Source organism: Oncorhynchus kisutch, linkage group LG18, assembly GCF_002021735.2.
Source record: "Oncorhynchus kisutch isolate 150728-3 linkage group LG18, Okis_V2, whole genome shotgun sequence".
NCBI classification, from domain to species: Eukaryota; Metazoa; Chordata; class Actinopteri; order Salmoniformes; family Salmonidae; genus Oncorhynchus; species Oncorhynchus kisutch.
This window is the reverse complement of record NC_034191.2, coordinates 32,313,010-32,340,706: the sequence shown is the minus strand read 5'-3', so window position 1 is coordinate 32,340,706 and position 27,697 is coordinate 32,313,010. Positions and strand designations below refer to the sequence as shown.

General features: G+C 44.4%; 1 protein-coding gene across 1 annotated transcript in view; it reads right to left on the bottom strand.

Annotated features, from left to right (window-relative positions):
• Window positions 1-27,697, bottom strand: part of LOC109909087 (stAR-related lipid transfer protein 13) — a 140,189-nt gene that overhangs the window by 74,308 nt on the left and 38,184 nt on the right. The window contains exon 5 of the mRNA XM_031795814.1: window positions 16,349-16,379. Within this exon, the coding sequence (XP_031651674.1) occupies window positions 16,349-16,379 (31 nt within the window). The remainder of the gene's footprint in view (window positions 1-16,348; window positions 16,380-27,697) is intronic.

Sequence of the window (27,697 nt, the reverse complement as noted above, 5' to 3'; positions counted from 1 at the left end):
CACACTGGAGGGTCAGCACCAGGCTATATCTTACTGGAGAACAACACACTGGAGGGTCAGCACCCGACTATATCTTACTGGAGAACAACACACTGGAGGGTCAGCACCAGGCTATATCTTACTGGAGAACAACACCCTGGAGGGTCAGCACCAGGCTATATCTTACTGGAGAACAACACACTGGAGGGTCAGCACCAGGCTATATCTTACTGGAGAACAACACACTGGAGGGTCAGCACCAGGCTATATCTTACTGGAGAACAACACACTGGAGGGTCAGCACCAGGCTATATCTTACTGGAGAACAACACACTGGAGGGTCAGCACCAGGCTATATCTTACTGGAGAACAACACACTGGAGGGTCAGCACCAGGCTATATCTTACTGGAGAACAACACACTGGAGGGTCAGCACCAGGCTATATCTTACTGGAGAACAAAACACTGGAGGGTCAGCACCAGGCTATATCTTACTGGAGAACAACACACTGGAGGGTCAGCACCAGGCTATATCTTACTGGAGAACAACACACTGGAGGGTCAGCACCAGGCTATATCTTACTGGAGAACAACACACTGGAGGGTCAGCACCAGGCTATATCTTACTGGAGAACAACACACTGGAGGGTCAGCACCATGCTATATCTTACTGGAGAACAACACACTGCTGCTCTCTCTATAAAGGCTAATAACTATGCTATGCATGGAACTCCTCAGCGGTGACCTGCTTGTTGCTATTTTCAGCTCCACTTGTCCATGCCCCATTGGGCAGAATGCCTGAAGGAACACACACGCACACGTGTACACACACTGACTTGACCCCAACCCTGATTATGAAACCCTCTACCAGCCAGAACAAAGGCTGTTGTCATCTCTGTAGAAGATTATGGCTAGACTGAGACAGACAGACAGACAGACAGACAGACAGACAGACAGACAGACAGACAGACAGACAGACCGACCCTACTAGAATCTGTAGTCAAATGTCTACTGTTTGCTGATGATCTGGTGCTTCTGTCACCAACCAAGGAGGGCCTACAGCAGCACCTAGATCTTCTGCACAGATTCTGCCAGACCTGGGCCCTGACAGTAAATCTCAGTAAGACCAAAATAATGATGTTCCAAAAAAGGTCCAGTAGCCAGGACCACCAATACAAATTCCATCTAGACAACGTTGCCCTAGAGCACACTAAAAACTATACATACCTTGGCCTAAACATCAGCGCCACAGGTAACTTCCACAAAGCTGTAACGATCTGAGACAAGGCAAGAAGGGCATTCTATGCCATCAAAAGGAACATAAAATTTGACATACCAATTAGGATCTGGCTAAAAATACTTGAATCAGTTATAGAACCCATTGCCCTTTATGGTTGTGAGGTCTGGGGTCTGCTCACCTACCAAGAATTCACAAAATGGGACAAACACCAAATGAAGACTGCATGCAGAATTCTTCAAAACTATCCTCCATGTACAACGTAAAACACAAAATAATGCACGCAGAGCAGAATTAGGCCAATACCCGCTAATTATCATAATCCAGAAGAGCCGTTAAATTCTACAACCACCTCAAACGAAGCGATTCCCAAACCTTACATAACAAAGCCATCACCTACAGAGAGATGAACCTGAAAAAGAGTCCCCTAAGCAAGCTGGTCCTGGGGCTCTGTTCACAAACCCACCCCATAGAGCCCCAGGACAGCAACACAATTAGACCCAACCATATCACGAGAAAACAAAAATATTATTACTTGACACATTGGAAAGAATTAACAAAAAAACAGGGCAAACTACAATGCTATGTGGCCCTAAACAGAGAGTACACAGTGGCTGTAACGGCGTTCTTCGTTCATTGAAAGAGAGTCGGACCGAAATGCAGCGTGGTGGTTACTCATGTTCTTTAATGAATGAAAAGTGACGATACATGAAATAACTTAATAAATACAAAATCAACAAACGGAACGTGAAACCTAATACAGCCTATCTGGTGACACAACACAGAGACAGGAACAATCACCCACGAAAGACAAAGTGAACTCAGGCTACCTAAATACGGTTCCCAATCAGAGGCAACGAGAAGCACCTGACTCTGATCAAGAACCGCCTCAGGCAGCCAAGCCTAACTAGACACACCCCTAAACCTAGCAATCCCAAATCCTATAAAACCCCAATATGAAACACAACACGTAAACCCATGTCACACCCTGGCCTGACCAAAATATATAACGAAAACACAAAACACTAAGACCAAGGCGTGACAGTGGCAGAATACCTGACCACAGTTACTGACCCAAACCTGAGGAAAGCTTTGACTATGTACAGACTCAGTGAGCATAGCCTTGCTATTGAGAAAGGCCGCTGTAGGCAGACCTAGCTCTCAAGAGAAGACAGGCTATGTGCACACTGCCCACAAAATGAGGTGGAAACTGAGCTGCACTTCCTAACCTCCTGCCAAATGTATGGCAATATTAGAGACACATATTTCCCTCAGATTACACAGATACACAAAGAATTTGAAAACAAACCTGATTTTGATAAACTCCCAAATCTACTGGGTGAAATACCACAGTGTGCCATCACAGCAGCAAGATTTGTGACCTGTTGCCGCAAGAAAAGGGCAACCAGTGAAGAACAAATACCATTGTAAATACAGCCCATTATTATGTTTATTGATTTTCCCTTTTGTACTTTAACCATTTGTACATCGTTACAACACTGTATATATACATAACATGTATTACTCTTTTGGAACTTCTATGAGTGTAATGTTTACAGTTCATTTTTGTTGTTTATTTCACTTTTGTATATTATCTGCTTCACTTGCTTTGGCAATATTTAACATATGTTTCCCATGCCACAGAGGGAGATAAGGGGGAGGGAGGTGCAGAGAGAGGAAATATCAATAATCTCCTCTCTGACTCTCTGAATGTTTGTTTTGGACAATCCACTCAAACCACTCCTCATCTCGTTGAGAAACATGCTCTCTCTCTCTCTTTCTCCATCTCCATCTCTCTCTCTTCTCTCTCTCTCTCTCTCTCTCTCTCTCTCTCTCTCTCTCTCTCTCTCTCTCTTTCTCCATCTATCTCTATCTCTCTCTCTCTCTCTTTCTCCATCTCTCTCTCTCTCTCCCTCTCTCTCTCCCTCTCGCATGTTTACATTATGTGTGTGTGTGTGCGTGGGTGGGTGCATGTGTGTGTGTGTGTGTGTGTGTGTGTGTGTGTGTGTGTGTGTGTGTGTGTGTGTGTGCGTGCGTGGGTGCATGTGTGGAATGTTGTCCGATCGGCGCAGTGAGAAAATCCCAGATGTGGAGAAGCTGATTCTGCTCTGTGATTGGATGATGAGATCCCAGGCCACGCCCCATCAACAGTCAGGGGATAACATTCCCAACCTAATGGAAACAAGACGCACAAGGGAACTCTCACGGCCCAGTCTCTCCCTCGCCCCACTCTTACAGGCCCATCTCACTCAAGCACTATACATTTCCCGGCCATATATTCCCAAGATGCTTTTCAATTTTTCCAGAGGAGCAACATGTGGTGTGTATGTGGGTTTAGATGACGGGTTAGGGGTTAGAGAGTACGAGTAGGGTTCTCCAGAAACACACACACACACACACACACACCATGACGATGCCTGCTGCTAAAGTATGTACATTTCATACTAGACTGTAATAGACTGTTAGTTTCAGGATTGTAATAACAGGAGTGACCACTCAAAGGCCTACAAAGTTAAATGAAGAGAGAGAGTGTAACTGGCAAGCCAAACTAACATGGCTATTGTTTCTTCACTGTTTAACAAGACGAGAATGACATGGCATGTAATGGCTCTGTTAGCCACTATAATCCATGGGAACCCATTTACTGTCTGCACCACCTGGCTTCTATTAGCACTGAACCCAACCCGCCCCCTCCCCAAACATGCACACGCACATATGCATACACACACGCTGCACGGACACTCACACACACTAAGAGAAAGAGACGGAAGAGAAGAGGAGGAAAGGGGGTGGATTGATAATGTTTTGTGAAGGATAGATTTCATATGTTTGTCTAGCAAGATAAAGTGTGGGAGCCAGAGTATTAAACATGAATCACAGAACATACAAATGTCTGTATTTTCCTGTCTGTGTCTCTCTCTCTCTTTCATGTCTTTATCTCTGACTCTCTCCCCTCTTTCTCTTTTCTCTTTATTTCTCTCTCTCTCTCCTTTCCATTTCCCCCTCTCTCTCTCTCTCCCCCCATTCTCTCTCTCCCCATCTCTCTCTCCCCCTCTCTCTCTGTCTCTTTCAATTCAATCGCTCTCTCTGTCTCTCTCTCTCTCTCTCTCTCTCAATTCTCTCTGTCTCTCTCTCTCTCTCTCTCTCTCTCTCTCTCAATTCTCTCTCTCTCCCCCTCTCTATCTCTGTCTCTCTCAATTCAATCTTTCTCTCTGTCTCTCTCTCTCAATTCAATCTCTCTCTCCGTCTCGCTCTGAATTCAATCTCTTTCTGAATTCAATCTCTTTCTGAATTCAATCTCTATCTCTCTCTAAATTATCTCTATCTCTCTCTATCTCTGAATTCTCTCTCTATCTCTGAATTCTCTCTTTATATCTGAATTCTCTCTATCTCTGAATTCTCTCTCTATCGCTGAATTCTCTCTCAATCTCTGAATTCTCTCTATCTCTCTCTCTCTCTCTCAATTCTCTCTCTCAGCCTCTCTCTCTCTGTGTCTCTCTCAATTCAATCTTTCTCTCTGTCTCTCTCTCTCTCAATTCAATATTTCTCTCTGTCTCTCTCTCAATTCAATCTCTCTCTGTCTCTCTCTGAATTCAATCTCTTTCTGAATTCAATCTCTATCTCTCTCTATCTCTGAATTCTCTCTATCTCTCAATTCAATTCAATTCAATTCAAGGGCTTTATTGGCATGGGAAACATGTGTTAACATTGCCAAAGCAAGTGAGGTAGATAATATACAAAAGTGAAATAAACAATAAAAATTAACAGTAAACATTACACATACAGAAGTTTCAAAACAATAAAGACATTACAAATGTCATAGTATATATATACAGTGTTTTAACAACGTACAAATGGTTAAAGGACACAAGATAAAACAAATAAGCATAAATATGGGTTGTATTTACAATGGTGTTTGTTCTTCACTGGTTGCCCTTTTCTCGTGGCAACAGGTCACAAATCTTGCTGCTGTGATGGCACACTGTGGAATTTCCCCCAGTAGATATGGAAGTTTATCAAAATTGGATTTGTTTTCGAATTCTTTGTGGATCTGTGTAATCTCTCTCTATCTCTGAATTCTCTCTCTATCTGAATTCTCTCTCTATCTCTGAATTCTCTCTCTCTCTGAATTCTCTCTCTCTCTCTGAATTCTCTCTCTCTCTCTGAATTCTCTCTCTATCTCTGAATTCTCTCTCTCTCTCTGAATTCTCTCTCTCTCTCTGAATTCTCTCTCTCTCTCCATCTCTCAATTAAATTAAATTTGCTTTATTGGCATGACGTGACAACGTACAGTACATCAACGGGGCAACAGTAACAACAATAACCAAGGGTCATGTAGCGGCATTCCTCCTCCTCTTCTGAGGAGGAGTAGCGAGAAGGATCGGAGGACCAATGCGCAGCGTGGTAAGTGTACATAACGTTTATTTTAAGACATAAACTGAACACTATGAAATACAAAACAATAAACGTGAACATGAACATGAACGAAAACCGAAACAGTACCGTGTGGCAACAAACACTCACACGGAAACAAACACCCACAAACCAAAAGTGAAACCCAGGCTACCTAAGTATGATTCTCAATCAGAGACAACTAACGACACCTGCCTCTGATTGAGAACCATACTAGGCCGAACACAAAAACCAACATAGAAAAACAAACATAGACTGCCCACCCCAACTCACGCCCTGACCATACTAAAACAAAGAATAAAATAACAGAACTAGGGTCAGAATGTGACAGGTCAAAATAACCATACAATGAACAATAACAATAAGCAGACAGTAGAGGACACATGTGCAGGTGGATTGGTCTCTGCATGCAGAATTCAGAATGAATTATTTTAATATTTTTGGGGTTTACTGCCAGGACCCAGGTCTGGCAGTACTGCTCTAGCAGGTCCAGACTCTGCTGTAGGCCATGGGCTAAGGGCGATAGCAGGCCATCTGCGAAGAGCAGGCATTTAAACTCTGAATTGTGGAGACTAACACCAGGAGCTGAGTATATTTCTAGAATAGTGGCCAAATCTAATGTAAATATTGAAGAGTACAGGGCTCAGATTGCAACCCTGGTGAAGGCCCCGTCCCTGGTTAAAGAATTCTCTTCCTTTCTTGCCAATTTTGATGCTGCATGTATTGCCAGTATACATTCATTTTATTATGTCATATGTTTTACCTCCTACACCACTTTCAATAACTTTGTAGAACAGTCCTGTATGCCAAATAGAATCAAATGCTTTTTGGAAGTCAATAAAGCAAGTGTTGTGTCGGATTAAGTGATATGACGTGCTATTCTATAAAATAATTTCTCTGTAATTAATTTGACCTGATTAAGCTAATCAGGTAATTGTAATTAACTAGAAAGTCGGGGCACCACGAAATACTGTTTATAGAGCTGTTATCTTCCGAGTAAACTCTCATTAAGAAGCTAAAATTATATTTAATCTTTTAACAAATAGTTTCATATTTAAACGTTTAAATTGCACAACAATTCCATGTGAATCTGATAACTGGAATGTGTAGACTTTCCAAGATACAGTTTATGTCATCCTATCATCAGTAATAATGTCTCAGATGCCAACTGATGTGACAATATATGAATTAAGTACCAACACATATTTTCAACTGGTTGGATTACCGAAATATGGTTCAGTTTCCCACCTTTTGATGTTACCAGACTCTCTATGTTAACAAAGGGATTTTCAATAGTCACATCGGTAGAGTAGAGAGAGGAAAAAGGGGAAAGGTATTTATGGGGGTCATAAACCTCCCCCAACAGGCCAACATCATGTCATAAGCATACATTTTGGTATTATTTTGGTGAACATGTTTATCTATCAGGGTATGTAGGGTGTAAATATGATCAGCCATGCGATATTTTGGTATAAATCCAATTTGGCTTGTACTCAAAACATTGTGCTATAAAGGAAGTTTAAATGTAGAATACTACATATTTCCCAGGTTACTGTTCACACAAATGCCTCTGTAGTTGTTAGGGTCAAATTTGTCTCTGTTCTTAGAAATTGGGGTTATGAGTCCTTGATTCCAGATGTCAGGACAGTAACCTACACTCAGGATCAAATTAAGCAGTTTTAATATAGCCAATTGACATTTTGCACTAGTGAGTTTGATCATCTCATTTAGGATGCCATCAGGTCTGCATGCTTTTTTAAATTTGAGGGCCTGAAGTTTCTTATAGAGCTCCTGGTCAGTAAATGGGGAGTCCAATGGATTTCTATTGTCCTTTATAGCTTTTTCTAATCCATTCAACTTCTCATGAATTTGGCGTTGTTCTGCGTTTGTGTCAATTTGAACGGTGTTGTAGAGTGTTTTAAAATGGGTTGTCCATATGTCACCATTTGGTATCACTAATTCCTCTTGTTTAGATTTTTTTAGTTATTTCAAATTTTGGCAGAAGTTGTTTGTGTTTCTGGACTCCTCAATTAGTGTCAGCTGCTTGCTGTTGTACTGTTCTTTTTTTGTTCTGAGTGTACGTTTATAGAGTTTTGATGAAGGCGTAATTCACCATTATTTGGGTCTCTGTGCTCTAGGTTGGATTTTACAATCTGAATCAAACCAGTTGTCAATAGTGGTCTTCTTTGTTTTGTTTTTTAGCAATTTAAGTTGTGCTTCTTTGCCGTTTGATGTTGTAGATTGATGCCATATTTACTGTGAGTGAATGTGGTATCCATCTCAATTTTGGTTACTGGTTGCTTTCTGGTATTCTTCTGTGCTGTTTTGCGCCCATCTGTATAATTTTCTGATGTTGTACAGCTTACTGGGCTGTGAATGTGTGGTTGTTTCCATGTCTGTTCTTTTGAGGCACAACGTAATTTGGCTGTGATCAGACAGAGGTGTTAGTGGCTTGACAGTGAATGACCTCAGAGAGAAAGGGTCCATGTCTGTAATCATATAGTCCACTGTGCTGTAGCCAAGAGGTGAGCAATAGTCGAATCTCCCCAAGGAGTCCCACCGTAGTCTCTCTCTCTCTCTCTCTCTCTCTCTCTCTCTGTGCCTCTCTCTCTCTCTGTCTCTCTGTCTCTCTCTCTCTTTGTCTCCCTCTCTCTCTCTCTCTCTCTCTCTCTCTCTCTCAATGCAATCTCTCTCCCTGTCTCTCTCTCACTCTCAATTAAATCTCTCTCTCTGTCTCTTTGATTACTGAGTCACACTGTAGTTGAATCCTCTGTAAAGAGGCATAAAGTAGCCTTTTCTTATTAGAGGGTGTGGCTGTACCAATGTTACAGCAGTGTACAGGTGAAAGCACAGAGCTATGTAAAGCTCCTGCTGCATGCTTCCTCACAGCCAAGCTCCACTGGACAAACACACAGCCAGGAGAGGACAGACAGACTGACTGCAATTCAACAGAAATGGAGGTGGTCATGCTGGCTCTGTAGGCATGTCCCAGAGCAGAGTCCTGGGCTGTTAATGGCCATCCTGCCTCATTAACTCTGACTAAACCCTGTTTTCTCACAAATGCACCTTTTTCCCTATTCCGGAGCGCTTATCAAAATAGTGCACTATATAGGGAAGCGGGTGCATTTGTGACACAGTGCAGGCAGCATGGACTAACTGTTCACAATGGCACACTCAAACTACAGGATGGATTTATATTGGGTCATTCATTCTGGTAATGATGGGGATTTCGTGGTCATGCTCATGGTTTTATCCAGGATACAAGGCACCAGAAGTAACGTGGCATTTCAAATGACAAAAGCTTTAATACAACATTACTAATGGTTTCTAGTAGTAGTTTGAAGTAGTTGAAGTAGTTTCTCACATCTTCTGCGAAGCCTAATGAAGAAGAGTCTCTCTAATGACTGTATATATAGGAAAGAGTCTTTTTTAAACCTAGGACCGTTTTTTTCATCTGGCTGGTATGTGGCCTCACGAAACCACAAGTTACAATCCATCTTTCCCCGTGTGTAATGTTTCATTCTCTGGCCAGGCCAGGAGCTCTTTATAAAGCTACACATGACGACTGGCTAGTAAACATAACACATGATGTCATAGATCAGACCATGCTGGCCAATGAGAGGAGGGGGAGTAAGTAACAGTATAATGACATGGAAACAGGTTTTCCAGGAGTTCCAAGTTCTGAGCCTAGTCATTATTGACACATCAACACAGTCCAGACCTGCTGTCTATTATAGTATTTTAAGGTCGCAAAATGGATAAAAACACTGAATGTCCTGGCCACATTCACTGGAAAACACAAACGAACGCACACAGTGCCTTCACTAAATATAAAGGCCACCTTGGAGAGAACACCTGTTTTCTATTGAGGCCACAGCAACGACATGCTTCATCCTGCCGGTGATCCTTCAGCCACTTCTCCATAACACTGTGGTTACATCCCAAATTAACCCCTATTTTCCTATGTAGTGCACTACTTTTAACCAGGGCCCATATGTCTCATGTCAAAGTAGTGCACTATGTAGGGAATACCTCATGTATTTCTGTATAGAATCTATAGATCTGTCCTGACATCTCTGTTCCAGCTCTGTCGCTGGTCATCTTCTCTACCCCTCGGTCCTCTTCCCCCTCGGTCCTCTTCCCCCTCGGTCCCCCTTATGACCTTGACTGATGCCATACATAGATGTGATCATAAACGCATCAGTAAGATAGGGACTGTCTGAGTTCCACATGCTCGCCCTCACACTAAGTTGTGCCTACATTCTGCATGTGTTCTGTCTACGGTTCTACAGGTGATACCCCATTCTCCCTCATCATCAATCCTGTGTGTGTGTGTGTGTGTGTGTGTGTGTGTGTGTGTGTGTGTGTGTGTGTGTGTGTGTGTGTGTGTGTGTGTGTGTGTGTGTGTGTGTGTGTGTGTGTGTGTGTGTGTGTGTATGTGTGTGTGTGTGTGTGTGTGTGTGTGTGTGTGTGTGTGTGTGTGTGTGTGTGTGTGTGTGTGTGTATGTGTGTGTGTGTGTGTGTGCCTGTACATGTGCGTGTGTGTGCATGTGACAGCCTGGGAGTGTTCTGGTAGAGGAGCAGAGAAACTGCAGAAGTCTAGGGTCACTGGCAGAGGGAAAAGAGGGTGAGAAAGGAAATAGGAGAAATGAGTTGAGGGTGGAAGAGGAAGAGAGAGGTTGCAGAGAGATGGAGAGGGGGAGGGGGAGAGAGAGGCTGGGGAGAGAGAGCGAGTGAGAGAGCAAGAGAGAGATAGCGAGAAAGAGAGAGTGAGAGAGAAGGAGGCCTCGGTTTGAGAAGGCAGCTGGGAGCAATGTGATGTGCCTCTGGTGGGACAGAGATGAGTCAAACAAAAATAAAAGACACATCTTCTGGATGATTATCACCAGCCTGGCCTGGAGTTATATAACAGGCACTGGAGTCATCTGGACCCAGGACCCAGAGTAGTGATTTAGAATACTGTATATACTGACTGGGCTAGTACATACCTTGTTTTACACCAAGATGAATGATCACACTGACCACAGCAATGTTATGGGAGTCTGAGGGGAAGAAACAGCTTGGCAGAATGCAGAACTTCACAGAGGTATTATTCCACATTATCTCTAATAGTTTTCCCAAGTTTTCTAATGTTCCTAATCTAGTGTTCCCTACTGTTCTAGGAATGGTCCCTGTGGCAACATCAATTGACTACACTCAGCTTCAGCCAAGTTCATATTAATGGTGCAGAACTCTATAGTAAATCACATATAAACAAAACAGTTAGCATCCATTAGATTAGGAAACCTCCAAAAGAGCATTTCTACTTACAACTATTCGCTGCAAATGAATATACTAGGGTATAGCCTGATCTGACGTGAGGATGACATGTTGGGGTGTAATCATGAGGAGGAGGACTCCTCCATGGTTAACCAGTCAGTCAGTCAGTACTCTGTAGAGTTGATCAAAGCAGCAGCCTGACAGTAGAGTCAATAGGACCAGCAGCATGCCTCAAGTCCTTATTATAACAAGGTGAAATTGAAGAGTGAAGAGGAAGTAAACTAAAGAAGAAAGACCGTTTTACAAAGAGTCTTAAAGACGTGTCCTTTTTCCTGGTGAGGGAAGTCAGCCAGGTTGTTGAATGCTTTGCCCTGGAGTCATTCACAGAGAGGTGTGAGGAACGCATTGTCTTAGTAACCCAATGGAGCCTTCAGACACGGAGAGTCTTATTAAGAGAATGAACCCTTTCCAAACACTTCTTCCTTTGTTTTCACAGAACCACAGAATAACTGGCTTTAGATTGTACCAGTCAACACAGATTAGAGGATGTATTCAGAGAGGAGATCTCTGTGTGTGTGTGTGTGTGTGTGTGTGTGTGTGTGTGTGTGTGTGTGTGTGTGTGTGTGTGTGTGTGTGTGTGTGTGTGTGTGTGTGTGTGTGCGTGTGCGTGTGCGTGTGCGTGTGCGTGTGTGTGTGTGTGTGTGTTTGTGTGTGCGCGCGTATGTGTGCGTATGTGTGTGCGTGTGGTCCAGGACAGTGATAGACAGTTCTAGGGCACTGCAGTGTCCTCTCCCATCACTGTGAGAGGGCAGGTCAGCCAAGGTGATGTTTACCATAACAAAACACCCGGACGGTTATTAAAGCTGCAGGTTACAGGCCACGTCTGAACGACACAGCGGCTAAGTGCAATTTTCAACTCTCTCCATCTCCTTCTCTCCATCTCCATCTCTCCATCTCTCTAGTTCCCTCTCTCTCCCTCTCTCTCTCTCTCTCTCCAGTTCCCTCTCTCTAGCTCTCTCTCCATCTCTCTATAGTTCCCTCCCTCTCTCCCTCTCTCCCTCTCTCCCTCTCTCCCTCTCTCCCTCTCTCCCTCTCTCCCTCTCCCTCTCTCCAGTTCCCTCTCTCTAGCTCTCTCTCTCATCTCCCTCTCTCAATCTCCCTCTCTCTAGCTTCCTCTCTCCATCTCCCTCTCTCCAGCTCCCTCTCTCCAGCTCCCTCTTTCCATCTCCCTGTCTCCATCTCCCTCTCTCCAGCTCCCTCTCTCCATCTCCCTGTCTCCATCTCCCTGTCTCCCTCTCTCCAGTTCCCTCTCTCTAGCTCTCTCTCCATCTCTCTATAGTTCCCTCCCTCTCTCCTTTTCTCCCTCTCTCCCTCTCTCCCTCACTCCCTCTCTCCCTCTCTCCCTCTCTCCCTCTCTCCCTCTCTCCCTCTCCCTCTCTCCCTCTCTCCAGTTCCCTCTCTCTAGCTCTCTCTCTCATCTCCCTCTCTCAATCTCCCTCTCTCCATCTCCCTCTCTCCAGCTCCCTCTCTCCATCTCCCTGTCTCCATCTCCCTGTCTCCCTCTCTCCAGTTCCCTCTCTCTAGCTCTCTCTCCATCTCTCTATAGTTCCCTCCCTCTCTCCCTCTCTCCCTCTCTCCCTCACTCCCTCTCTCCCTCTCTCCCTCTCTCCCTCTCTCCCTCTCCCTCTCTCCCTCTCTCCAGTTCCCTCTCTCTAGCTCTCTCTCTCATCTCCCTCTCTCAATCTCCCTCTCTCCATCTCCCTCTCTCCATCTCCCTCTCTCCATCTCCCTGTCTCCATCTCCCTGTCTCCATCTCCCTGTCTCCATCTCCCTGTCTCCCTCTCTCCATCTCCCTCTCTCCATCTCCCTCTCTCCAGCTCCCTCTCTCCATCTCCCTGTCTCCATCTCCCTGTCTCCATCTCCCTGTCTCCCTCTCTCCCTCCCCCTCTCTCCCTCTCTCCAGTTCCCTCTCTCTAGCTCTCTCTCTCATCTCCCTCTCTCAATCTCCCTGTCTCCATCTCCCTGTCTCCATCTCCCTCTCTCCAGCTCCCTCTTTCCATCTCCCTGTCTCCATCTCCCTGTCTCCCTCTCTCCATCTCCATCGCTCTCTCGTGAAGTGTTGGTAAAATGTTCTAAAATATAAGCTGTTGATTTTTGTTAAAACTAACCAAACTGTCCCTGAACCTGTCCTTCTGGGAGTTGAGGGAAAACAAGCAAACAAAAATATTCTGGATTGTTTTAAAAATTTAGTGGGGCAGAATCGTCTGGGGTTTAAAAACCTTTTAGTTGGGCAGAAAGGTCTGGGGTTTAAAAACATTATAGTGGGCAGAAAGGTCTGGGGTTTAAAAACATTATAGTGGGCAGAAAGGTCTGGGGTTTAAAAACATTGTAGTGGGCAGAAAGGTCTGGGGTTTAAAAACATTATAGTGGGCAGAAAGGTCTGGGGTTTAAAAACATTATATTGGGCAGAAAGGTCTGGGGTTTAAAAACATTCTTGTTGGACAGAAAGGTCTGGGGTTTAAAAACATTCTAGTGGGCAGAAAGGTCTGGGGTTTAAAAACATTCTTGTTGGACAGACAGATCTGGGGTTTAAAAACATTCTAGTGGACAGAAAGGTATGGCGTTTTCCCATATATCCTTGGAGTTTCCGCTCAACATGAGAACATAGCAACAGATACACATCAGTATAGATTTTAAAGGCCATAAGCTATGGTCAGGAGACTACACATATAATACATTCAGGTCACACAGCCCATGGTTCAGAGAGACGAGAATTTAAGCCTCCGTCTGACTTATGTTTCTCCTCACCTCTACCCAGAGATCTGACCACCCTAACCTCTACCCTAGACAGTGCTCAAATGTGGTTTGGGTATATATGTACGAGGGGTGTTTAGTCACACGCGGGGCTTTTTGGGATATGGGCCCAGAGAGGTTTCCTCGGCTGGACTATGTCACTATAGTGAGGTGAACTGGTGGTTATGATGACTGGTGCTATGTTATAGTCTGTGTTCAAAATGGCACCCTTTTCCCTTTATAGAGCCCATATGGCTCTGGTCAACATTAGTGGACTATATAGGGGAAAGGGTGCCATTTGGGACATAACCATAGATTCTGAAGACCATCTGGTCCAGTAACATGACATCATGCAGTCTATACAGTCTCTACGGTACGGCTGTCAAATATAGGCAGAGAATATCAGAGCTCAGAGTTAGCTTCATCTCTTTACGTCATCATCATCATCATCCTACTCACAGTTATTACCCTGACTGTGTCGGCGTCTCAAATCGCACCCCATTCCCTGTATTGTGCACTACTGTTCACCAGTGTCCCATATGTGCTATGGTCAAAAGTAGTGCGCTATATAGGGAGTAGGGTGCCATTTGGGACATAAGCTGTGTTTCTATTGAAGACAGATGTTCCGTTAACTACGCTTCTCTTATTGTAGGTGATTCTGACCACATCAGATTGACTCTGACACAGACTTTTGTCTGTCTTATTTCAGCCAGTATATGGTTGTAAAAGGGAGACGGCATGTCTTGTGGCTAAATATATTGTACTCTATTAAAGCAGAGATGGCAGAAACACACTGTACTCAAATATGACATCAACAGGACCATAGGGAAGGAAATGTCTTGGATGTGTTGACAAATAGTTAATGAAGTCATCAACAAGGTCAATACCACACAAAGCCCATAGATTTACAACCATTAGCAGTGACACGTCACTCTAGATTACCCTGGTATGAGTGGTGATCAGTCACAGAGCACTTCATAAATCACAGCCAGACCACACAGCAGACATTCCTACCTATAGGTGAGAGTGATGGAATGTGAACAGGGTCTCCTGTACATTACTGACATACCCCCTGGTACTCCCCATTACCCCTCCTGATCATAGAGTTCATGTGAGAGTGGAACCTGAGACTAAAATGGCATCGTCCCATAATCCCCCAGCTGCCCCCAGGGCCAAAACACGACAAATAGTTCCCTCAGCAGTAACTATGTAGTACTAGTAACAATGATCTGGCATGCCTCCTAATTTTATCTGTGTCCCACCAAGCCAGGCAGTCAGTATAAATAGGCCTTTAAAAGAAGAGCCTGACAGGCTGTGTCGGGAGGGACATTCTCTAGACACAGCTGGGGAGTGAAACCTGGACCCTGGCTAGCACACCTGTCCCCATCCGTCACTCACAACCCCATTGTCTCACAGCAACAGCCGTACCATCCTACAGAACAAGACCACAGCACTAGCAGGCAAGCCTTATGTGACGTACTGGTTTTGAAACCATGCAGGTCTTATGTGTAAGCCCACTGAGCTAAAGTCCAGGCATTGGCTAATGCAAGACTTCAGGTCTCATGCAAGGTTACTGGTCACCCGAGAAAGGTTCACTCAACCACCTCTGTTACACTTGGAATGCTCCCTGAATGACAACAGACCCTGGACTAACAGAGAAGACCCCGGCCTAACAGAGCAGACCCTGGACTAACAGAGCAGACCCTGGACTAACAGAGCAGACCCTGGCCTAACAGAGCATACCCTGGATGAACAGAGAAGACCCTGGACTAACAGAGCATACCCTGGCCTAACAGAGCATACCCTGGACTAACAGAGCATACCCTGGAGAAACAGAGAAGACCCTGGACTAACAGAGCATACCCTGGACTAAAAGAGCAGACCCTGGCCTAACAGAGCATACCCTGGATGAACAGAGAAGACCCTGGACTAACAGAGCATACCCTAGACTAACAGAGAAAACCCTGGACTAACAGAGCATACCCTGGACTAACAGAGCAGACCCTCCCTGGACTAACAGAGCATACCCTAGACTAACAGAGCATACCCTGGACTAAAATAGAAGACTCTGGACAAACAGAGAAGACCCTGGACTAACAGAGCATACCCTGGCCTAACAGAGCATACCCTGGACTAAAAGAGAAGACCCTGGATTAACAGAGCATACCCTAGACTAACAGAGAAAACCCTGGACTAACAGAGCATACCCTGGACTAACAGAGCATACCCTAGACTAACAGAGCATACCCTGGACTAACATAGAAGTCCCTGGACTAACAGAGCAGTCCCTGGACTAACAGAGCAGACCCTGGACTAACAGAGCAGACCCTGGACTAACAGAGCATACCCTGGACTAACAGAGCATACCCTGGACTAACAGAGCAGACCCTGGCTAACAGAGCATACCCTGGACTAACAGAGAAGAGTGTCAGGCCAACAGTGCTGAGAATTAAAACTGTCCTGCAGCGAGAACCATCTGACAATCTAATAACAGTGGCTATGTCCCAAATGGCACTGTATTTTTTAAATTATTTTCCCTCATATAGTATTCCCTCATATAGTGCGCTACTTTTGAACAGAGCAATATATAGGGAATGGGGTTCTAGTTAGGGCACATGCCAAATCCAACACAGCCTGGTGAAACATGTACACATGAAAAAGCCTTACCTGCACCTGCATTGGTCATCTTACTGCACATCTGCAAAGAAGAGAAACAGACAATGGTGAGTCAGACAACAACAGAGTTTACTGCAGCCCTCAATACCACTCTAACTGCATGGCTGTCACAAACAACAACAAAACAGATTGGTTGAAGAATACACAGCTTTTCAAAATGTTATAAAATACTACAGTGTTAAACAACTCAGGTGTCTGTGGCATCCTAATAATGCCACAGAGGATATATTCAGGGATGAGAGGAGTATTGAACTGAATCGTATCCTAGTAATGCCACAGAGGATATATTCAGGGATGAGAGGAGTATTGAACTGAATTGTATCCTAGTAATGCCACAGAGGATATATTCAGAGAGGTGAGGAGTATTGAACTGAATTGTATCCTAGTAATGCCACAGAGGATATATTCAGAGAGGTGAGGAGTATTGAACTGAATTGTATCCTAGTAATGCCACAGAGGATATATTCAGGTATGAGAGGAGTATTGAACTGAATTGTATCCTAGTAATGCCACAGAGGATATATTCAGGGATGAGAGGAGTATTGAACTGAATTGTATCCTAGTAATGCCACAGAGGATATATTCAGGGATGAGAGGAGTATTGAACTGAAATGTATCCTAGTAATGCCACAGAGGATATATTCAGGGATGAGAGGAGTATTGAACTGAATCGTATCCTAGTAATGCCACAGAGGATATATTCAGGGATGAGAGGAGTATTGAACTGAATTGTATCCTAGTAATGCCACAGAGGATATATTCAGAGAGGTGAGGAGTATTGAACTGAATTGTATCCTAGTAATGCCACAGAGGATATATTCAGGTATAAGAGGAGTATTGAACTGAATTGTATCCTAGTAATGCCACAGAGGATATATTCAGGGATGAGAGGAGTATTGAACTGAATTGTATCCTAGTAATGCCACAGAGGATATATTCAGGGATGAGAGGAGTATTGAACTGAATTGTATCCTAGTAATGCCACAGAGGATATATTCAGAAAGGTGAGGAGTATTGAACTGAATTGTATCCTAGTAATGCCACAGAGGATATATTCAGAGAGGTGAGGAGTATTGAACTGAATTGTATCCTAGTAATGCCACAGAGGATATATTCAGGTATGAGAGGAGTATTGAACTGAATTGTATCCTAGTAATGCCACAGAGGATATATTCAGAGAGGTGAGGAGTATTGAACTTAATTGTATCCTGGTAATGACACAGCCATAAAAGTAAAGGGTTAATGACTGATCTATATGTGTTACGGCTTTCTAGTGGTGATGAAGGAGAGTCGGACCAAACTGCAGCGTGTCGATTGCGATTCATATTTAATGAAACAAAATAACACGAACAAAACAATAAACGTAATGAAAACCAAAACAGCCTATCTAGTGCAAACTAACAGAGAGTACAAGTAAGACACTAAGGACAATAACCCACGACAAACTCAAAGAATATGGCTGCCTAAATATGGTTCCCAATCAGAGACAACGATAAGCACCTGCCTCTGATTGAGAATCACTCCAGACAGCCATAGACTTTGCTAGAAAACCCCACTAGCTACAATCCCAAATATCTACACACCAAAACCCCAAGACAAAACACACCACAATACAAAAAACTCCATGCCACACCCTGGCCTGACCTAATACATGAAGAAAAAACACAAAATACTTAGACCAGGGCGTGACAATATGGCTGCTGACTGCTTTACTGTGTTGCCATAGAGACCTGATGGCTGGTTCAATATGGACAGCTGCCTCATGTTTGTACATCGCTTAAGTATTTATAACATCCACTGTCTAGTGTTATTAGACCAATTTAGACAAACCACATGGTTTTAATCCCAAATGGCATCCTATTCTCTATAAAGGGGAAATACTGTTGACCAGGGTGCACTACAACATGGTGCTTTTCCATTGAGGCTTACCACCACACCAGTGAGTTGCCAGTGTTTTATGTTAATGTAAACTCGCGTGTTATTGTGTTTCCATCAGGAGTGTGTCACTAATAACTTGTGGTGAGCTTTATCTTCAACCTCTGCATCATTAAAATCCAATCAAATCAAATTGTATTAGTCACATGCGCCGAATACAACAGGTGAAATGCTTACTACAAGCCCCTAACCAACAATGCAATACAGTTTTTTCCAACTGCTTACACACAAAATATTTTCATGTCACACGATTTTTGAAACCTCTCACTCAAAGTGCAAAACTACACACCAAATATCCAAAACCATAAGCTATTTCTCAGCGTTTGACTCAGTTGTCAATTGCATCAAACACTTTTTTCAAAACACTACACACAATTATCTACCTAAAACACAAAAATCGAACAGGAAGTGACTTGCTTTCTTTTTCCAAACACAACCAATCAAAATGCTACACTTATTCACCAGCTCACACACACACACTCCTCACATGTGCAAACACTAATAGCTTAACTGATCACTAACCAATCACTGATTTACTGTAGTATAAGCCTATAAATAGGTCAAAGGTCAGATTACCTGTTTTGAACAATGGATGCCAACAATGGACAGAGAGCAAGAGGAGTAGGAGGGAGAGGAAGAGGACGAGTGCAAAGAAGAGAAGGAAGGAGAGCCATCTCTGATGAGATTAGGGCAAAACTTGTTGATCATGTGATCAACCACGGTTTGACCATGAGAGAGGCTGGACTAAGAGTCCAGCCCAACTTGAGTCGATTTACAGTGGCGTCCATAATTCGAACCTTCAGAAATGAGAACAGGTATGCAACTATCTAATGACTATTTTAGCATTACAGCAATGTACTGTAAAATACGTACGACTGCATAGTATTGCATAAACATTTGTAACTCTAAGCCATCCATTTACTGCACTGCATTGAATGAATGAGGTTGGTTATCATGCTGTACTACATTTTTTTGTACATTGTTTACAGTTCCTATGCTGAACACATACTGTGTTTTAATTCTGTACAGAGTGGAAAGGCAAAGACATCATGGAGGACGAGGACGCTTGTTTACAGATATACAAGAGACTGCAATTATAAATATGGTCTATGTGGGGACATAGAGGTTGCCTCTGTCCAAGGTTGGATGCGTCATGCTAGGAGATACTTCCCTCGATGTTTGGCAAGAGAAAACGTATCCTGTGATGTGGACGAAGTATTGCGGCCAGACTCAGGCCGGAGAAGAGATGAAGCGTAGCTTAGCACTGGTGATTCCCCCCCCCCCCTACCAATTCCTGGACTGACCCCCCGGGACCCCACACACACACAATTGTGTTCTTTACTGTATTCTAAAGAATATACTTTTGGTTTACATATGTTTATGGTTTTGTTGTATGCTACTGTATACAACAGTAATGTTTGGCCTAATAAATATTTTCTGTTTCTACATTGCATTGGTGTTTACAGTGTACTTGTTACCCCTCTCAGCAGATTACTTTCACTGTAGAACATTGTATTGAAATATAGATATAAGCCTATGAAAGACCAAAGAGCTTTAGATTTAGAACAACAGTGTTTACATGGTATATCCAAAAATGTACTATTATGAAAGCAGTGTTTGCCATTTGATGCAAATGCTGTTGCCATGTGTTTATGGCATTTTGAATGCAGTGTTACATTTTGAAGGAGATGTGAGGCATTTTGCATTTTGTGTGTGCAGTTTTGGGAATTGTGTGTAGAGTTTTGAAAAAAAGTAGACAGTTTTGAAAACTTGTGTAAGCAGTTGGAAAAAATGTAAAAATAAGATTAAGATTATGAAATAAAAGTAACAAGTAGTTCAAGAGCAGCAGTAAAATAACAATAGCGAGACTATATACATGGGGTACCAGTACAGAGTCAATGTGCAGGGGCACCGGTTAGTCTAGGTAATTGAGGTAATATGTACATGTAGGTAGAGTTATTAAAGTGACTATGCATAGATAACAACAGAGAGTAGCAGCGGCGTAAAAGAGGGGGGGGGGGGAATGCAAATAGTCTGGGTAGCCATTTGATTTGATGTTCAGGAGTCTTATGGCTTGGGGGTAGAAGTTGTTTAGAAGCCTCTTGGACCTAGACTTGGCGCACCAGCACCGCTTGCCATGTGGTAGCAGAGAGAACATTCTATGACTAGGGTGGCTGGAGTCTTTACAATTTTTAGGGCCTTCCTCTGACACTGCCTGGTTTAGAGTTCCTGGATGGCAGGAAGCTTGGCCCCGGTGATGTACTGGTCCGTACGCACTACCCTCTGTAGTGCCTTGCGGTTGGAGGCCGAGCAGTTGCCATACCAGACAGTGACGTGCCCAGTCAGGATGCTCTCGATGGTGCAACTGTATAACCTTTTGACGATCTGAGGACCCATGCCAAAACTTTTCAGTTTCCTGAGGGGGAATAGGTTTTGTCGTGCCATCTTCTCGACTGTCTTGGTGTGCTTGGACCGTGATAGTTTGTTGGTGATGTGGACATCAAGGAACTTGAAGCTCTCAACCTGCTCAACTACATCCCCGTCGATGAGAATGGGGGTGTGCTCAGTCCTCCTTACCCTGTAGAACACAATCATCTCCTTTGTCTTGATTACGCACCACACGGCCAGGTCTCTGACCTCCTCCCTATAGGCTGTCTACCACTGTTGTGTCATTGGAAAATGTATTGATGGTGTTGGAATCGTGACTGGCTGTGCAGTCATGAGTGAACAGGGAGTAAAGGAGGGGACTGAGCACGCACCCCTGAGGGGCCCCTGTGTTGAGGATCAGCATGGTGGAAATGTTGTTACCTACCCTGACCACCTGGGGATGGCCAGTCAGGAAGTCCAGGATCCAGTTGCAGAGTGGTGGTTTCTTCCTTGCTGACCAGCCTTTCAGGTTATGTTGATATAGGACTCGTTTTACTGTGGATATAGATACTTTTGTAGGTGTTTCCTCCAGCATCTTCACAAGGTCCTTTGCTGTTGTTCTGGAATTTCTCACCAAAGTACATTAATCTCCAGGAGTCAGATTCCTTCCTGAGCGGTATGACGGCTGCGTGGTCCCATGGTGTTTATACTTTGTCTCCAGAGAAAATATATTGTGATATTAGAGGTCAACTGTTGGTTGTGCAGCGCCATGGGTGGCTGAATAGGATTTTTCCCACAGCTGGAATAGTGCACTATATAGAGAATAGGGTGCTATTTGGGATGTACCCATGGTAGAGCAGCCTACAGTATGAGGAAACACATATTACAAATGTTATCCTCTGTCCAACAGCAGAGGAGTGAGGTGGTTAACAGGTGGAGACATACAGACAATATTCGGTCTCAGGCAGAACACTATGAGGTGAAGGGACTGATGTTGTTACCAAAGTATCCCTGCTTATTGACTGTGAGATTCAGCATAAGAGGGTTGAATTGTATTATTACATTTCTGTCCTCTTCAGTCATAGGGTTGGGATAATGGTGTTGATGTGAGCCATGACCAGCCTTTCAAAGCACCTCATGGCTACAGATGTGACTGCTATGGGTTGGTAGTCATTTAGGCAGGTTACCTGAGTGTTCTTGGGCACAGGGACTATGGTGGTCTGCTTGAAACATGTTGAAAATATCAGTGGAGACACTTGCCAGTTGGTCAGCGCATGCTCGCAGTACACGTCCTGGTAATCCGTCTGGCCCTGTGGCCTTGTGAAAGTTGACCTGTTTAAAGGTCTTACTCACATCGGCTGCGGAGAGCGTGATCTCACAGCCGTCCAGAACAGCTGGTGCTCTCATGCATTTTTCAGTGTTATTTGCCTCGAAGCGAGCATAGAAGTAGTTTAGCTAGTTTGGTAGGCTCGTGTCACTGGTCAGATCTTGGCTGTGATTCCCTTTGTAGTCTGTAATGGTTTGCAAGCCCTGCCACATCCGACGTCGGAGCCGATGTAGTATGATTCGATCTTAGTCCTGTACTGACACTTTGCCTGTTTGATGGTTCGTCGGAGGGCATAGCGGGATTTATTATAAACTTCCAGGTTAGAATCCCGCTCCTTGAAAGTGGTAGCTCTAGCCTTTAGCTCAGTGCAGATGTTGCCTGTAATCCATGGCTTCTGGTTGGGGTATGTATGTACGGTAACTGTGGGGACGACGTCATCGATGCACTTATTGATGAAGCCAATAGCTGATGTGGTGTACTACTCAATGCCATAGGAAGAATCCCGGAACATTTTCCAGTTTGTGCTAGCAAAACAGTCCTGTAGCTTAGCATCTTCTTCATCTGACCACTTTTTTATTGACTGAGTCACTGGTGCTTCCTGCTTTAATTTTTGGTTGTAAGTAGGTATCAGGAGGATAGAATAGGAAGACAGTTTCTTCGTGGGAAGGTGTTAAAGTTCACTGTCTAAACTCTAAACTGACGTGTGTTAACATAATAGATCTAATAACAGGCTCTGACCCACAACTACAAATAAAGCTGTGATGAAAATTAGCCTACTAGAACTGACTGAATGGCCCAAATGGAGATACCAGTTTGTCCTTTACTCAAAGGGCTTCAAAGACTGTCCTAGACTTATTTCTGTCACTCGACAGCCCGGATAAAGTCCTGTTAGTGTCCTTCCATTTTCCTCTTCACTGGTTTAGTTATACCCATGGACCTAGAAAGACATTGCAACATTGGATATGTCCCATTGTGGCATCTGTGAGAGCATGGGCATCGCACCATTGAGGCCATCTCCATTTTGAAGTAGTAGATTGTCTTCTACTATGAGTTGTCAAACAAACAAAGGGTGCACACTGCCATCTGGAGAGTGTTGTTTGAACAGGTATGAAGCCAATGTTGGCTATTTACTGACACCTGCAGTTATGGAATGTTTCCTCATGACTCTAATGCATTGGCTGATCCCTCCAGGTAACCTGTATGGAATTATGTGATCCTTCCTTAACCCCTAGGAAGTCTCTCCCAGCTAACACCTTCAAAATGTTGAAAGTCCTCAATAGCACTGCTCAAGCTAAAACAGGTGACAAGACACAGAAAGAAGACAGCCCTATCAGGAAGCTACCTCGGCTACAACAACCAAGATTTTTATATGGACTGACATGTCTGGTCTTTAGTGATTGATAACTGGTCTGGTTTACCTGTCTACTGCAGTGACTAAATAAATCAACTAGTTCAGACAAAACAAGTGGAAAACATTTCTAACAGACTATGGGACATGTCCTTGCTTTCTAATAGTACTCTCTGAGATGCTGTTATACATTGTAGCTGGCAATGGGATGCCGTACAAAGCTCACACGAGATCTGTAAGGAATTACTTAATCCCCATCATGCATTTCTTTACATCCCCAATGAACAACGTTGACGTTTGTGTTTGACTTTTCTCCCCTCCTTCCCCCCTGTGGTCTATGTAGAGTACACTCTCAACCCAACACAGAGCCCTGTGGTCTATGTAGAGTACACTCTCAACCCAACACAGAGACCTGTGGTCTATGTAGAGTACACTCTCAACCCAACACAGAGCCCTGTTGTCTGTCTAGGATGCATCCAAAATTGCAGAAGTAGTGCACAATACAGGGAATAGGGTTGCATTTGGGATGGATTTAATAGTCCTGAACACACCCAACCCCACAGAGTGAAGTCTGAGGTTACCCCACCAATCATTCATTGTGTTTCATTGGCATGCGCGACTAACCTGAATCACATTTGTTCACAGAGAAAGACAGAGAACCCCAAACCCATGACTGATATTATATAACCAGACCTATAGTTGTATATGGTTGCCTCCAAAATGGCACCCTATTCCTTACATAGTGCACTACTTTGGTCAGAGCCCAATGGGCCCAAGTCAAATGTAACGCACTATATTGGGAATGAGTTGTCATGTGGGACGCAGCTATATGTAACGATCCAGGCCTCTCATCATAGCTCAGGGCAGGGTAGGATGGATGAGGTCTCTCCACGGCCATTACTCTTCTGTGACTTCTAACAGCATATCTCCAGAGACTTCCTCTAGGCCTCTACGCCAAGGCATAGCCATGATCCACAACCCCTAACTCATAACACATAACTATGGGCTGAACTCACAGGACTGAATCCATCACTCTCCACAACATTCAGATAGTTGTCTCGGTTGTAAAATAAAACCTCAGACCTACAATCTATGTCCCTGGGAAAATAACCCTAGTTTTACTCAAAGTCTAAGAAAAAATAAGGGATAGAAAGAGATCATTGGGCATCTGCTCTGCTCCTCATCAGATGTGGTCTCAATAGATCAGCCAGTAGGCCAGTAGACCAGCCAGTAGGCCAACCAGTAGACCAGTAGACCAGCCAGTAGGCCAGTAGACCAGCCAGTAGGCCAACCAGTAGACCAGTAGACCAGCCAGTAGACCAGTAGACCAGCCAGTAGACCAGTAGACCAGCCAGTAGACCAGCCAGTAGGCACCAGTAGACCAGTAGACAAGCCAGGAGACCAGTATACCAGCCAGTAGACCAGTAGACCAGTAGACCAGTAAGTAGGCCAGTAGACCAGTCAGTAGACCAGCCAGTAGACCAGCAGACCAGTAGACTAGCCAGTAGACCAGTAGACCAGCCAGTAGACCAGTACACCAGCCAGTAGACCAGCCAGTAGACCAGCCAGTAGACCAGTAGACCAGTCAGTAGACCAGCCAGTAGACCAGTAGACCAGTCAGTAGTCCAACCAGTAGACCAGCCAGTAGACCAGTAGACCAGCCAGTAGACTAGTAGATCAGAAGACCAGTAGACCAGCCAGTAGACCAGTAGACCAGTCAGTAGACCAGCCAGTAGACCAGTAGACCAGTAGACCAGTCAGTAGACCAACCAGTAGACCAGCCAGTAGACCAGTAGACCAGTAGACCAGCCAGTAGACCAGTAGATTAGCCAGTAGACTAGTAGACTAGTAGATCAGTAGACCAGTAAAAGCAGTAGACCAGCCTCATCCTTTGCCTCCTCTATCCAACCCCTGGACAGACACTATAACACCTGGCTATATTTAGAACACTGTCTCAATGGGTCACAACCAATAGGAAGACCTTCTATCATGTCAGAGGATCATTTATAATTCATCCTTTCTGGATGTGTGTCTGTCTGTGGGTCTTTTGATGCTTTGACCCTATGTCTGCCAGGACCATCAGACCAGCTCTGTCCTGCCAGGTTCTGAGGAGGAACTTTTCTCTATTTGAAGTGTAAGGTCTCAGGAATGCAGTGGCTGCAGTCATGTTGAGACACACAGGAACACATGTGCTGCAGAACATTTAAACACCGGACACATACCTGATGGTCTCACCCTCAAGCATCAAACACAGAACAGATACCTCACAGTCACTACGCAGTGGGTGCAGGTGGAGGTGGAACCAGAATGTTAGGAATGAATTACCCTTTCCATCTAGCAAACCATTGTGGACAGGAATCTGCATGTCAATACAACAGGGGTCATGTGTCACGACCTCCGCCGAAGTCGGTCCCTCTCATGGTTCGGGCGTTGTACAGCAGTCGACGTCACCGGCCTTCTAGCCACCACCGATCCACTTTCCATTTTCCATTTGTTTTGTCTTTGTTTTACACACCTGATTTCAATCCTACAATGACTTGTTCATTATTTAACCCTCTGTTCCCCCATGTTTTTTTGTGAGTGATTGTTTATTGTATTTTCAGTCTGTCATGGTGTGCGTGTATTTGTTACTTTGCATATTTGACATTTTGAGTAAAAGTATGCTGATTACTCATATCTGCTGTCCTGCGCCTGACTCTCTACACCAACTACACATAGGACCCATTAAATCATGTTGAAACCAATTGAAAAATGGTGACCCTAACCTAGAGACAGGCAGGGTCAGGGGGAACTTCCATAACAACATCATGACAAACAATGACTCCAAACATTCTGCATGTGTTCCTAATGGCACCCTATTCCCTATATAGTGCACTTTTTTTGGTCATAAAACCTTTTGGTTAAAAGTAGTGCACAATATAGAGAATAGGGTGTCTCTATCAACTCATAACCTTCCAGTCACATGACAGTAATTAGTTACCGTGGTCAGGTTATTCTGAGCCCCTCATCATGACAGTAGCAGCTCAGACTCTAACATCACATTCTCTCTCTCTGCTGCTTTCACACCCACTCCAAAACCCTCATGTAAGAGGCCGAGGGGTGTATGCATGTGTTAGGGGTGGTCTAGATCCTGGAGTCAGCCTGGGGCTTGTAGGGAAGTAATCCTGGGCTTATCATTAACCCTGACCCGAGGGCAGTGTTATAGAGCCTGGCACGCGCACGCACACACACACACACACACACTGGCTGATGTAAAAAGGGCTTTATGAATACATTTGATTGAAATTTGATTGACTATGCATAGATAATAAGCAGAGAGTAGCAGCAGTGTAAAGGCAGGGTGTGTGGGGGGTGCAATTAGTCTGGGTAGCCATTTGATTAGCTGTTCAGGAGTCTTATGGCTTTGGTGTAGCTGTTAAGAAGTCTCTTGGACCTAGACTTGGCACTCTGGTACAGCTTGTCGTGCGGTAGCAGAGAGAACAGTCTATGACTAGGGTGACTGGAGTCTTTAAAAATGTTGACACTGCCTGATATAGAGGTCCTGGATGGCAGGAAGCTTAGCCCCAGTGATGTACTGGGCCGTACGCACTACCCTCTCTAGTGCCTTGCGGTCGGAGGCCGAGCAGTTGCCATACCAGGCAGCTGATGCAGCTGTATAACTTTTTGAGGATCTGAGGACCCATCCAAATCTTTTCAGTCTCCTGAGGGGTAATAGGTTTTGTCTGGCCGTCTTCGCGACTGTCTTGGTGTGTTTGGACCATGATAGCTTGTTGTTGATGCAGACTCCAAGCAACTTGAAGCTCTCAACCTGATCCACTACAGCCCCGTCGATGAGAATGGGGGCGTGCTCGGTCCTCCTTTTTGCTGTAGTCCACAATCATCTCCTTTGTCTTGATCACGTTGAGGGAGAGGATGTTGTCCTTGCACTACACGGCCAGGTCTCTGACCTCCTTCCTACAGGCTGTCTCATCGTTGTTGGTGATTATCCCTACCACTATTGTGTCGTTGGCAAACTTGATGATGGTGTTGGAGTCGTGCCTGGCCATGCAGTCATGGGTGAACAGGGAGTACAGATGGGACTGAGCATGCACCCCTGAGGGGCCCCTGTGTTGAGGATCAGCGCGGCGGATGTGTTGTTTCCTACCCTGACCACCTGGGGCGGCCCGTCAGGATGTCCAGGAACCAGTTGCAGAGGGAGGTGTTTAGTCCCGGGGCCCATAGCTTAGTGATGAGCTTAGAGGGTACTATGATATTGAACGCTGAGCTGTAGTCAATGAATAGCATTCTTACGTAGGTGTTCCTTGTGTCCAGGTGGGAAAGGGCAGCGTGGAGTGCAATAGAGATTGCATCATCTGTGGATCTG